The following is a 14,868-nucleotide window of genomic DNA, read 5'->3' as shown; positions in this document are numbered from 1 at the left end:
TACTTATGGAAATATAGGAAAAGCAGTAAATATGGAACTAGAAGACAAAGTTATCAAAGAGATGTAACATTTAAATCTTACCATTCTCATTTGTGTGTCAACATCACAAATAAAATGCTCTGAACACCCTACCTTGGAATGGAAATGAAAGAAATCAGTTTTGCAATCGAAGCTTACCTTCATCAATATTTGAAAAAGATGTCAGCATTTAAGTTAATCAATACCTATTTCTAGAAGGCTTTACTTTAAGAAGTGATGGCCTCTTTCTGGGGAGAAGGGATAATTCTTTATACTGACATTCCATTCCATTTACTGCAAGATGAAAATGAATGCCACCATTAAATGAATTCCATGGTCAGTTAATATTCAAAGCAAACTTTTCTATTGTAACCACTTATTCACCATTCTATAGGAATATTTAGATTCTAAAAATAAGTCTGCAAGAATATAACACAGCACCATTTTCAAACTGGTAATGCCCAGCTCTTCCAGGGTCATGTTTCATAATTCTTTGTGTCTATGGATCAGAGACTAAGGATGTGAAAAGGGAAGACCAGTTTCCAGGTCTGAATGAGGCAAAAGCAGAATCTGGCTACACTGTCTGGATATTGTAGCCAGTTCACTTATTTAAACTTTAGTAATCATTTTAAAGTGACAATTTATGTGTGACAAAAGACAAGGTAAGATATAGAGTTAAAGCATTACATGGTATAGCAGAAACAGTTCTGGCCTCTGGTTCTTTCCTTCCCCCTGCTGTATACCTTCAGATAAATTATGTCAGTAACTTTCAGCTCTGGGCCTTTACTTCTTGTTTTTCTTTCCTTATCTGAAAATGACAGTTATTGTGACAAGGATCAGGCAAAATCATGAAGTCTACAAAAATGGTTTTAATAGTACAAAATGGCACAGAAGGTCAGGATATTTCTGTGAAGCTTGAAAAATGTATCTACCAGAGATCACCAATCTGAAGAGTTAAAGTTAAAAACTTCAGGGTGGGTATCTGACCTGAGTTATCTGAACTTACTGTTTCAAGTTCTTATTTTACCTCTGTAGACATAGTCTTAGAGTTAAGTGTTAAAAAGTTAACTAGGTACTCTATTTTATAAGATTCTACTAAAATTTTCACAGATTTATTTCCTATTATAAAATTAATACATGCTTCTTGTAGAAGCTTCCAATAGCTCAGAATGCTGTAAAGAAAAAATACTTTCCCTCCACTGCTCCTTGCTTTTTCCTGCTCTCCCCACTGCTCCACACAAACACACACGCATGGGACTCTCTATTTCCACTCCTCAGACATGATCATTATGGACAGTTTCTTGTAAAATTAAATACTTTGAAAATGGAAAACACTGGTAGACAATTTATCAATTTAAAAAATGTTAAATTAAAGAAAAATCTAGAATTATCCCATGCCGGTCAGAGTTGGTGAAATCTCAAATTCCCTTGGGACAACAGAATGACCAATTGCTGGGTGAGGGAACTGAAACAATAACCCTGTAAACAAACTGTCTGGAGTGTATGGCTAGAGCCAGCCTAGAGCAAAGATGGAAAAAAGCCTTCAAGGAACACCACCTCCTCCTCGTGGTTAACAACTTGATGACGTTCTTCAACATGTTTTAATGATTATCGTATCTTCCTCTTCACAAAGGACTGATTTATTATGGTTTAAATTTAAAGAATACTGGTTTCCCAGTTTTGAATCAGGCTTAGATTACAGAACACATAAGATCAATGACTTTGTTCTAGGCAAAAAACCCCTGAAAGCAAAACCCACAACTAACCCCACAGCGTTCATTTAAGTGCAGAAGGAACCGTCCTGGGGAAAAGTTCTTCACACAGTTCTAGACGCTAACCGCTTCCACCACCCTCCTTGCCATCTCCACTCCTCCTCCCATCCCTGTCATCAGCACCTCCACACTTAACACTTCCACAGCACCTTAAATGCACAAACAACTTCACGTATTATTTACCTTAATCCTCAAAACCATTTTGTCAGGTAGAAAGGACAATCTTAGCTTTTCAATTTACAGATTAAAAAAACTGAAGCTCAGAGCAGTAAAATGATTGGCCCATGATCATTCCCCAGTTAAAGCATGTTCGCCCGGGTATACTACTGCTGCCTAGATGTCTATCTCCATTTCAGAGCTCTCCTCTCAAGATCCCACGTGCAATCACTGATTCAACATCTGCACTTCAGAGTCCAAATGTGGTTAAACTCAGTTTTCCAGGCTCAGCCCATAATATTCTCCCCAAAACTTGTTCATTCTCAACGAATGGTACCATTATCCTTTCAGTTGTTCAAGCCCCAAACCTAGGCACCATCCCTCCCCACTACCCCTTTTATCAACATGCACGTAGACTCGATCACCACATACTATAGATTTTGCCTTCTAAACATTTCTCAAATCTGTCCACTTCCCCTTGTCTTCACCACGAACACTGCAGTCCAAGACTCCAGCATTGCACATAACAATCATTTCCATGTTACACTCTGTCTTTTGCGCACCACCCCCATTCCACCCATTCTCCACGCTGCAGCCAGAGTGATCAGGTAATTCCTCGGCTTAAAATCTTTTGTTGGCTTCCCAGCGCTCTTCAGATAAACAGAAGAATCCTTAGTGTGGCCTATAAGGGCCAATATAATTTGACCCTTGTAAGCTGGCAAGATAAAGCTCTTTCCATAATTTCAGAATACTATGATGTCTTTTAAGTAATAAATAAATATTTAAGCTTCTGTTTTTTTCATAATGCATAACATTTAAAACTTAAGTGTATTGACTAATTGTAGAATGAAGTTTGCATTCGTGGATTTTTTTAAGCATTAGTAACACGATCATATATAAATCTTATTGATCTTTCTGAAATTCTTCTTTAAATATGACCAAGTTCATATTATTGTAATAACATATGCATTAAAATACATACACAAATATATATAATAAAATATATATTATTTATATAATATTTGTAAATTATATCATTCATTTCATTGTGTGTAATTTCTATCTGCTGCAAGCCTTTGGATAGCTGGAGAAATAGAGGCATGGACATTTCTCCCATGTTGTATGAATCACTCATCTCAGAGTTTAAAAAACATCAGCTTCATGGGTGTGTGACTTGTGCAGTTGCCCAGAGCCTGCACTTAGAGGAGCCCCATGCTTGGTTTATTGCTCTACAGTTGCTGTCTTGAAATTCTTCATTTTTGAACATTTTCATTTCGCCCAGGGCTCCAAAGATTATTAATCTGTTCCTGCTAAAAACATTTTTTTAATGTATGTAGAGTTGAACTCTCTCATGTCATCCACGACCAAAGTGTTTATTGCACTCTACTTCTGTATTTCAAGAACTCAACAGGAGAAGATCTCTGAGGACCACCAGAGTCAGAATTGTCAGTCAGTGGGGGGATCTATATATTCTGTGGTCATTCATAGATCTCAGACCAACAAAACATGAGGTTATACTCAAAAAGTAAGGTTTCTAAATAGAGTGAAACCTGGTTAACAATTTTGGCAAGTGAGGCAATGTCAACAGATGGTTAACGGGGAACATGCCTTGGATTTAGCTGTTACCTGAGATAAGTACTGGCCTAGATTACAGGGGATAGCTGGAAAAAGGCAACTGTAACCAACATTACCTTATAGAATCAGGTGATAGCCATATTAGAAATATTTTTATTCTTTATAAAAAGTTCTTCAATACTTTTGTACTAAGCAAAATGAAGAACTGAACCCCTTGTGGGAAACTGCCTGCATGTGAAAAATGTTTCCCCAGCTGGTGCTTTCAGAATTGCAATTTTGATTGCAGGCAAGCAGTATGACGGTGGGAGAAAATTCTGTGATGCTCTAGTAAAAGATGCTCATTTTAAAACACATCATGTGTTACTTTTATCTTGTCAAAGTTGAAAGGCTGCTGACATCTGTAAGTTACCATTAAGAATTATTATTATTATTTTATATCAAAAGTGAATGATCCTAGACGAGTTGATTTACTACTTACCCTAATTAACTTAGGTGAATTTAAAAATTACTATCTAGGTAAAATTTAAATTTTAGGCTGATAATTTTCCCTCATTAACTCAACATTTATTTACACTATGAAAATTTCAACTTTCTTGAGAAAGTTATGCTTCTGAGATAAAAATTAAGTAATAACAGTTTCTACAAATTCCTATTAGTGATAAATGTGAAGCATTCAGGTGTAATGGTGCATTCTTCAAGAAGACAAGTTTTGGTGTCAGACTTGGGTTCAAGGCTCTGCTTTGCTCTTTATTATGTGACTCTGAGCAATTTACTTGATCTTCCTAAGCCTTTGTTTCTGAATTCAAAATAGGGATCACAACACTCAATGAACAAGGCTGATGTGGGGATCAACTTAGATAACAGACATAAGCGTTCAGCACAGTGACTTGGAAGGATAAATACTCTACAAATGCAGCTATCATCATTGATAGGATTTTTCCTCCAGTATTTTAATCTATTAAACAGTTACCTTATTGACAGGAATAATGTTTTTGACATTGTAGTAGAAGCCGAAATAAACCATGTTGAAAACTCCGTGACGTCCCAAAGTTGCTGTAAATCCTTTGTTGAGGCCCTGGAGTCCCAAGCCTTCCTTCTTAATGATGTGTCTTGCATAACTCATGGTGGATGGTTGCTGCACGAGAGAGGAGAAAGGTCATCTTCGGGGCCGTGAAACAGAATAAATTACTGTTTTAACTTCCCTTCAAGCCCAAAATTATTAGGGACTTATTTTTCCCCAAAGATGAATAATCATGAATAATCATGCCTAGATTCATGCTTTTTAAAATTAGGAAACCCCAAAAGTAAACAAAATTGCATGCATAACAACAGGCCTTAAAGGGAAGATTGTTGGCAAAGAAAAAATATCTTTGATGGAATTAGTGAAACTAATGTCATATAATAACTAACATCATTTTCAACATGTCAATAGTTGCATCCAATTCTGGATCATCCACACTAATAGAGGGGATTAACCATATAGATAAACTAGTAATCCATACTGGTAATCCATAACTGTGCATAATCCAAAAGGAATGTATATTTGGCTCCTGAATCCAGCATATTTACCTTTCTAATTACGTTTTTCTAAAGCGAATGTTACAATTAGTCCTGATTCCATTGCCTCAATAGTTTAAACTGGCGTTAGGTTAGAAATCGGCTGTGGATAAATAGCAGTTGATTGTAGACTTCCTCAAGAAAGTGGGCAATCAGTGTGTGTAACACTTGCTGTGATAAATGATAAATCAATGGTGTTGAGAGTACTGGGTTACCTTTAATTTACTTCTTTCCAGCCCTTTGATTGATTACCCAAGGTTGAAATACCTTGACTGCTGGAATCCAGTCAGTGCTACTTTTGGAACTTGCTAAAGAAATCACCGTAGTTTGCCCTGAGTTTTATAATTCATTACAATACAATTACAAGTCACGTGGGTTTTTAAATAAGGTTGAGTGACTGTTTCCTTTTTGGAGGTACAGCACAAAGGCTCTCTCACCCTCTTAAATTTTGAATACTGAATAGTAAATAAGGGGAAACGTTCAGCATTTAATTTTTTTCCCATAAGGCAAGCACTGACATGACACTCGTTTGAAATTTCACTGGAGCAGGTTGCTGGAGTGGTCATGGCAGTCTGATGCACTTACTGACTAAAAGTGTTTTCTTATCATGTGCAATTAAGGCTGTTTCAGCAGAACAGAACAATAAATCCAATCAAGGCTTTTCATCCAACTTTGTAGCTATGTAATTAACCTGATACATTTAAATAAGCTTGTTTAGAGAGTAAACCCTATAGCTTTTACTGATAAATGTTTTAAAAACTCTAGCTACAATTCTACACTCAAATTCATCTTTTCATTTAAGAGGATTAGTTACAATAAATTACATTAATCCCAAGAAAACTCTTTTTTTGTGACATGAAAAAAACACATGAGAACGTACCTTAAAACAATAAAAGACATTTCATATAGGAAAACCAAAAATTCTCAGAAGGTTAAAGTTCACTCTCTCTGCTACAAAATGGGATTTTTTTGTTTGTGTTATGGCACATTGACTATCAACCCCAGTTATTTATTTTGGTTTTCAAAAGAGACTTGAGGACAAGTTGAGCAGAAGTTCATTTCTGTTGGAAAGACTCTGAAAGTGCTGAGCAAACTCCTAGGCACTGCTCTCTTGCTGTGAGAAAGGCAGTCTAGAGGGCAGAGGCAAGGAAAGGAGGCAGCTCTCCTGGGGATGAAAGAAACTAGGCAGAAGTAAGGCTGCCTGGGTCCAGACTGACCAACACCAGTCCTCCCTGCTTCTAGCCCAAGCTTTCTCTCCATCCTCACCCACTCTGAAGCCCCGAGGGCAGGAGAGATGGGGAGGTCAGAGGCCATCTAGATTCTTCAGCAACAGAGGAACCAATGGCTTTGAATGAAACTGCAGATTAACATGGCTTTCCCTAAATAAAACAGGTATAAAGATGTGTCTATCATTTAAAAATCTAGGGTGCTAAGTCATCAAAATTTAAAGAGAGGACTTCTATTAGATCTTTTTTTAAATTAATTTTTATTGGAGTACAGTTGATTTACAATGTCGTGTTAGTTTCCGCTGTACAGCGAAGTGCATCAGTTATACATATACATATATCCCCTCTTTTTTAGATTCTTTTCCCATATAGGTCATTACAGAGTATTGAGTAGAGTTCCCTGTGCTAACAGTAGGTTCTTATTAGTTATCTGTTTTATATATAGTAGTGTGTATACGTCAATCCAAATAACATTTACTGATGGCCTATTGCCTGATTTCTACCAGCTTGGATGTTAGGTAGGTACGAAGAAATGTAACACATGGATTTTGACTCAAGTGCCTTGTTGAGTTTGAACTCAGCTGTGAATGATTAAGCAAATCAGGGGGTAGTACAGTAGTTAGAAATAGGGGGTCAGAGCCAGACAGTCCCAAGCTTTGAATCCCAGCAATATCACTTGCTAGCTTAAGCGGGTATTTTATCCTCTGATTTATACTCACTTTACTCATCTGTAAAATAAGGATAATAATAGAATCTTCCTCATAGGATTGTTGTTGTGATGATAAATAAGTCAATGAACTTTGCCCTATGTAAGCATTTACTATACATTAGCTGTTAGTAATAATGGCAATTATGACGATAATAAAACTAGTTATAATAGTAAAATAACAGGTAATTTCTTTGGTAGTTGAAGGCAATGACAATCAAAAGGTGGAGGCTGATTTGAGGGGGAGGAAGGACATGCATAACTAGCCTCTTCCTGCTCATTCCTTTTGGCTGTGGTTTCCTTTTCCCAGAGCCCTGGACCCTTGTGACATGATCCTTCCTACAGAAGTGCATCCAGAGTGCAAGATCATAGGTCTGCTTTTTCTGGGAGCCAACCATATCCAACTCCTGGGCTAGAGATCTCCTAGGTCATCACCCCAGGGCTTTCCTCTCGGGAGCAGGAGATCCTGTAAAATGGTCTCTTCGCTACCGCTTGGTAAACATCCTCGGTAAGAACTCTTCACTTGACAGGTCTATGGACTATAGAAGCAAGGCCACCATGTGGGAGCAAAGGTTGGGAAAGGAAAAGCACGCTAACCAGGCCTCCACCTGACACAGTTTATTTATACCCTAGAGAGCATATACATGCATGTTACCAGGTACCTGGAACACAGGAAGTGCTCATCGATGTTAGTAATTATCATAGATACTTGGTACTTTACATATATCATCTTACTTAATCCTCTGAACAAGTGTGTGGGATGAGTATTATCTTTATCCCCATTTGACAGATGAGGAAACTAAAGTTAAGTTACTTGCTCAATATCACAGAGTTAGTGGAAGGTCCAGAGCTCAAACTGAGGCCCCTCAGACTCCAAGTTCATACTTTTATACTCTGCATGGTTCTGCCATCCTATCATATCTGATTGCCTCTCTCAACAACCTGTAATATGGACAGCAGGTGCATTATCCTCATTTTACAGGTGAGGAAACCAAGGATTAAGTAATATTCCTAAGGGAAAAGTACTGGAAAATGGCTTAAGCAGAATTCTACATCTCATCCAGTGGTGCTCTCATGCTTGTTGACTCATTCTTGTTATACACATGCTGTAAGATTTTCAGAGTTTGATAATCCAACTGATACAGGTAACAGATAAATACAAATGTATTTTTCTGGCAACTTGGGGCCTTGAGACAAAGAAAAACCTAAACTCTAATTCCTGTAAGAATTAGAAGTGACCTTTTTGCTTCATTCAGAGACATTGTATCACACACATGTAAGCAAATATTTAATTAGAAAGGCAAAACATGACTTCCACTAGGAAAATATAGAATCATTTTGACTAGATCTCTGTAAACACAAGTTTTACTAAACTTATTTGATTACTGGGCTTCCATTTCAAAACGAAATGGTGACTGATTAGCATCATCAGCCAAATGATTCCAATACTATCCAACCCAGCAGGTCACCCACAAATTCAGTTTCCTTTCAATATTTAGATACACTCCAATTTTCATACTTAGTTACCAGCTGTGGGCCAAATTGCATTCTAACTTTCCTAGATATACCTTTCATTGATTGCACGAGAGCTGCAAGCATGGAAGAATAAGTGGGTCGGAACGTAGCTAATATTGCGATATCACACTGCTCTCCACGTTGATTTACAAAAATCTTCAGTTCACTGGTACCTGCCGGAAGTATTTCCATTGGAAGGAACTCAAAGTCTACTTTAACTCTGATGTCAGCTATTGCCAATTGTTAACTCTGGGAACTCCATGTTCTTTTATGCATTCATTTATTCAACAAACACCTATTGAGCCCTACTAGGTGCCATGCACTGTGTTAACTATCTAGTACGGTACTTTGTTCATATTTGAGAAGCAAAAAAATATTTTTGCTTTGCTTTTTATTTGGAGAGATATACTGAAAAATTTTATATCTACCCATGAGAATATTCTATAATGATTATGAAACATGAAATCGAATTTCTGTAATTGATGAAGCCACTATGGAAAACAGTATGGATGTTTCTCAAAAAACTAAAAATAGAACTACCATATGACCCAGCAATTCCACTCCTGGGCATATATCCAAAAAAAATTTAAAAGATACATGCACTCTAATGTTCATAGCAGCACTATTTATAATAGCCAAGATATGGAAGCAATCCGTGTCCATCAACAGACTAATGGATAAAGAAGATGTGGTATACAATGAGAAATCACCTCATGCCTGTCAGAATGGCTAACATCAAAAAACACCACAAATAACAAATGTTAGAGAGGATGTGGAGAAAAAGGAACACTCATAAACTGTTGGTGGGAATATAAATTGGTGCAGCCACTATGGAAAACAATATGGATGTTTCTCAAAAAACTAAAAATTGAACTACCATATGACCTAGCAATTCCACAGCTGGGTATATATCTGAGAAAAACAAAAACACTAATTCGAACAGATACATGCACCCCATGTACATAGCAGCATTACTTAGAATTGCCAAGATATGGAAGCAACCTAAGTGTCCATCAACAGATGAATGCATAAAGAAGATGTGGTGTTTATACACAATGGAATAATAGTCATCCATAAAAAAGAATGAAAACTGATATCACTTATATGTGAAATCTAAAAAATAAAGCAAAATAGTGAATATAGCAAAAAAGAAACAGACTTGTACAGAGAACAATCTAGTGGTTACCAGTGGGGAGAGGGAAGGGGGGAGGGGCAAGATAGAGGTAGGGGATTAAGAAGTACAAGCTATTTTGTATAAAGTAAATAAGCTACAAGGATATATTGTACAACACAGGGAATATAGTCAACATTTTATAATAATTATAAATGGAGTATAACCTTTAAATATTGTGAATCACTATGTTGTATACCTGTAATTTATATTGTATATCAACTATACCTCAATAAAAAAAAAATGATGTGCTATATATACACAATGGAATATTACTCAGCCATAAAAAAGAATGACATTTTGCCATTTGCAGCAACGTGGATGGACCTAGAAATTATCATGCTTAGTGAAATAAGTCAGACAGAGAAAGACAAATACTGTATGACATGACTTGTATGTGGAATTTAAAAGATAATACAAATGCATGTGTATAACAAAACAGAAACAGATTCACAGATATAGGAAACAAACAAGTGGGTACCAGTGGGGAGAGGGAAGAGGGAGGGGTGCGTTAGGGGTATGGGATTAAGAGATACAAACTACTGTGTATAAAATACATAAGCAGCAAGGATATATTGTACAGTACAGGGAATTATAGCCATTATCTTGTAATAACTTTTAATGGAATATAAACTGTAAAAATACTAAATCTCTATGCTGCCTACCTAAAATATAATGTTATAAATCAACACACTTCAATAAAAAATTCTTTTAAAAATTAAAATCCTTAAGGGGCTTAAATAAAAGCAAAGATCCACTGCCCACACAACACTCCCAGGCACTACTCTGGGACACTGATTCCTTACTCTCTGAGAGCCCAGAATTAGCAACAAATCACCGAGATGACTTACGGCAGCCTCAGCTATTTTTTCTGGAGTTCTTCCATCCAACCACTGACCATAGCTGGCTCTGATTACCTTGTGAGATCATGGACAGAGGTTTTAGGCATTGTTCCTTGGGTAAATAGCTATCAGAGCATGGCCAGTAGGCACAAGCGTGGGGTGTGTGTCAGTGGATTTCCTCCCTCTCTAAAGCGAGAGAAAAGCTCTAGGCACACCGTGTCCAAAGACAACACGCTCCACATGCATCCCTTTACTTGCTTCCCATGGCAAGGGGAACTCGGGTGCGTTTTAGAGCCAATGGAATAAGGTGTTGCACTGGATTTCATCACATGACTGGAAAGCAAACCAATGAGACCTTTATACAGTGAAGTGAGTGTCCATATCTGGGCCTTAAGAAAAATACTGCTTTGTTAAGAGGATATTCAGTTGCTACACTTAGGTAGGAAAATACCCTTGCTCATTAGGAGATAGATCACTTAAGCTCTTCATTCCTCGAAGTCTTGAAGCATTTTCATAAATCTGAAAAAAGAAGAAAACTCTTCCTTTTATTTGAGAACAAAATGTAAGTGAAAGAAGAGGAATCGGGCTCAAAATTCCACAGTTACACATCTCTTTTAGCTTAGGTATTTCACTAATTTGTTGTTGCAGTTTATTTTACTAGGGCATGATTAGGGACAAAAAGACATCCAAAATATAATTATATTCTTTCTAGAATTTACATTTGATGAGCAGGCCTATTTTTAAACAATCTGTGAGTGGAAGATAATTTGCTTTAAACAAACTCTTCCAGATGCTGAGCCACAAAGCTATGTCAACACCAAGTTGCTGTCCAATAACCGCCTGGAGGAACACGGGGCCTCGGGGTGACGGGACGAGACGCTGACCCTCTGCTTTGCCCCCGCACTGCTGGCAGAGCAGGAGGGAAGGCGACTCCGCTGTGGACACAGGGGTGACTACTCAGGGGGGACTGGCAACATGGAAGGAGCCTTTGCTTCTTCATGGTTCCAGAAACACTTAACGATTTTCCCTTAAACGTCTTCATTACCCACTTTTCTTTATCCCAGTGAAAACAGTGTGGTTTCTAGAAAGAGACCTCTATGTTAATGCTCAGTTCCTTAGAGCTAATAACTGCGTTAGGTTTTATTTCCCCTATCCATAACATAGAGATAGAGCCACTGACCTTACAGGGATAATGGGAGGATTAGGTATCAGGTGCGTGTGAGCACTGTAAAAGGTGGAAGGAGACAGAGCAGTTAGTTACCAGAGCGATGCGATTGCAGGGCGGTAGTGGCAGCAATCACCAATTATTTTTTCTTTACATAGCCTTGTATTACCTGATTTGTGAAAACAATTACTTTTGTAATTTACAAAAAACTATATAACTTTAAAAAATCAAATAAAGGAAAAAACATGTAAGGCATCTTGCACAGTATCTGGCCTATAGTGGATGTTCTGTAAATGGTAGCTATTATCATTACTTCAAAGTCTCAATTCTGAAAGCAAAAATCTAGGGTTTCTGGCACAGCTGAGTGGAAGACTGAAGTCTATTTTCTGTAAATGATAATAGAGAGGCAACTTGGCTGCTGCCTTAGGTACTGTTGAAAGTTAACTATAGGAATGGATTCATACACATAATTCACTTTTCTGCCTACAAGAATCATAGACTGGAAAGAAATAATTTATGTACTGAACAGCTTCCAGGCAGGATTTCACATGGTAATGCAGGAAAAATTTGAACTTAACTCAATACGTCATCATGAATGTTGACGTGCCCTTGAAGCTAGCTTCTCACACGTTCTGAAAACAGAGCCACACATTCACTCTCTATATAACTCAACTTCTCTCTTTCTGGAAAGAGAGGATCGCAAAGTACAGTCCTATTCACTTTGTGTTGTCTCTACATAATATGACTAAGTTTAAGCATTTGTTAATTGCCTATGGAGAAAATAATCACTAAGCTTTGTGATACTGTACATGATCTACCTGGTCTCTATTAGATTATTAAGCTCCCAGGATACAGTGTGTAGAGCTATATTTAGTGGTGTTATCCAAAACAAGAATCAAACCCTGAACTAATTTTTAAAAAATCCCTATCTTTAAAGATTCTACCATCGATGATACATTTGCTATCAGTTCATTGATCCTTAAGTTTTAATCATAGAGCATAGGTGGAAGACTATTCCCTTCTTGGGCTGAGCATCTTTAAAGACTAAATAGAGGTGAAACAGGCTTTTGCAATTTCCTAAAGGTTTAGTTTCATATTTGGGGGTGAGAATGATTATGTTCATACGTAACATAGATAAAAATGACAGAGTAGAAGGATAACCTGTGCCCCATCCACACATCAGAGGCAAATCCTATAGACCTCAAGGGAAGGAAAACATAACCCGTTAGCCAAATAATAACTCTGAAGTAGATTTCAAAGTGGAGAGAAAAACTGGGAAACAATTCATACAAGATTTTGCTCCTGGGGAGAAATTCACTTTTCCAGGCTAGCAGAGAGCATGCCAGCAAAACATCACTTGGTTTAGCATAATTGATAGGGGACTTCTCATTCTTATAAGTGTACAGAAAAAAACGATGCACCTAGTTAGAAGGGAGCAGGGTCTTACAAGGACAACAAGCTACGAAGTCACACTTTTGGCAGGACTGGGTATACACACCATCTCCAATGGAGAAATCCCTGGGCAAGCCTAGTCCTAAGCCAAAAAGACTACAAACCAGAGCAACACTTTGCTTGGGTTTAGTTTGAAGGATGGGGGGAAATTTGGATCTATCCTGATTTTATCTGAACATGTTTTTATACCCACTGAACCAAACCAGAGCATGACAAAGCTGTGATTACTTTGCTCCCCACATAAGGTCAAGCGTATTTAAATTAGAGACCGGTTTTCTTTATTCACTGTGAATTTTAAGATGCCAGCCAAGATTCTGGTATTGGAATTGAAGGAAGTGTGGCAGGGATTATAGTCTTTGACTGATATGGTGGTAATTTTAAAAGTGGAGGCAAGACAAGTACACCTATTGAAATACTTTATACAGAAGCTGGAAGGATATAAGGGAAGTATCAATAACCAAATTAACCACAATTTCCTTTACATTTCTAGCATAGTTTAGGGCTAACTGGGAGGGAAGGCATATTTTATGGATAACATACCTCTGACTGGCTAGAAAATCAGTCCTAGACCACAGAGGGGAGAACACAGGCAGCTGGAGCCAGCCGCGTACCTGCCATTCCTGGGAAATCCTGTCAGGAATTTCAGAAGGCCCCAAGAATATAGCACACAGAGCCTTTGCTCTCAGCCAGTACTGCCCTTGGACCCCAGCTAGAGGGGCGCCTTTCCTGGACCCCATGCTTCAGAGGGCCCCATTCTGGCCCGTTGCCAGCCATTCCCTCCCCACAGGGCCAAATGGACATCTACCTCCATTCCACAACCTCCTTCTAGACCATGCTCTGTGCACCTGGGACCATGGCAGTCCTTTTGTTCCATCTTTATCACTCTACCATCGCCTCCAAGACTTTAAGTGTGATATTAAGAGTCATATTGACTACTGTTACCCTAGGCTGTCTTCCACTACAGATAACTTCTTGGGAAATTTTCATGTTTAAAGGACCAGCAGACTCACCTCCTCAGGCTGACGAAATAGGAAAACCCACAATTACTGTGTACGAATCCATGGTGGTTCAAATCTAAGGCAGGAAGGTAGAAAGGCTGAGCCACAGACCTGTGGCCTGAGAAACTCCTACTATTGGCGGAGCAGCAAGAGTTATCTCCCTGCAAAATAAGCCTCCGGGGAAACTGTTCTGCTTTTCGTAAAGGTGTTGTCAAGCCATCTGGCCATTCTGCATGCAGCCCATCTAGTTAGTGTTTCACCACAGCTGGCAGCTGTAATTGACTGAAAAGGCTGAAAATGAGCTTCGTTCACAGCCTCCAGGTGGAGTGGCCGCGAAGGCTTGATCAAGAATCCACGTTCAATTTATATGACTATTCTGGAGGAAGAATATCTTGATTGTGGTAGAACTCTTTCCAAAGTGGCTTCAAATGTTTTTAGTTTCCTCTTGAACTTCTGCTGCTATATGCAAGTTATTTATAGCAAACAGGTGCCCAACTACTATTGTTTATGATAACAGACCTGCATCTAAGTTTAAAGATCTTGTCAATGGGCACCGTAACTAGGCTGCCAGCCCTTAAGCCCTGATAAAGAATTCAGGCTGAATGGATTGCATTGGCAGTTGGAATGACCTAAGGCGAACCATTGTTCAGTAAGCTGTTTTTGAGCCCACAACTGGGAGTCGGGTGTGACTGTTCATTGCAGCAATATCTCAAGA

The 14,868-nt window shown here is 38.3% G+C and overlaps 1 protein-coding gene across 7 annotated transcripts in view; it reads right to left on the bottom strand.

The window, feature by feature from the left end:
- SLC25A21 (solute carrier family 25 member 21) overlaps positions 1-14,868 on the bottom strand; it is a 512,281-nt gene that overhangs the window by 36,914 nt on the left and 460,499 nt on the right. For all 7 annotated transcript variants that reach the window (XM_082384196.1, XM_082384197.1, XM_082384201.1 and 4 more), the window contains one exon: positions 4,492-4,656. In XM_082384196.1, coding sequence (XP_082240322.1) covers positions 4,492-4,656 — 165 coding nt within the window. The remainder of the gene's footprint in view (positions 1-4,491; positions 4,657-14,868) is intronic.

The sequence above is a fragment of the Balaenoptera borealis genome, assembly GCF_965194805.1.
Source record: "Balaenoptera borealis genome assembly, chromosome: 3".
Taxonomy (NCBI): Eukaryota; Metazoa; Chordata; class Mammalia; order Artiodactyla; family Balaenopteridae; genus Balaenoptera; species Balaenoptera borealis.
Note: the sequence above shows the minus strand (reverse complement) of the source record. Positions and strands in the feature narration are given on the sequence as shown.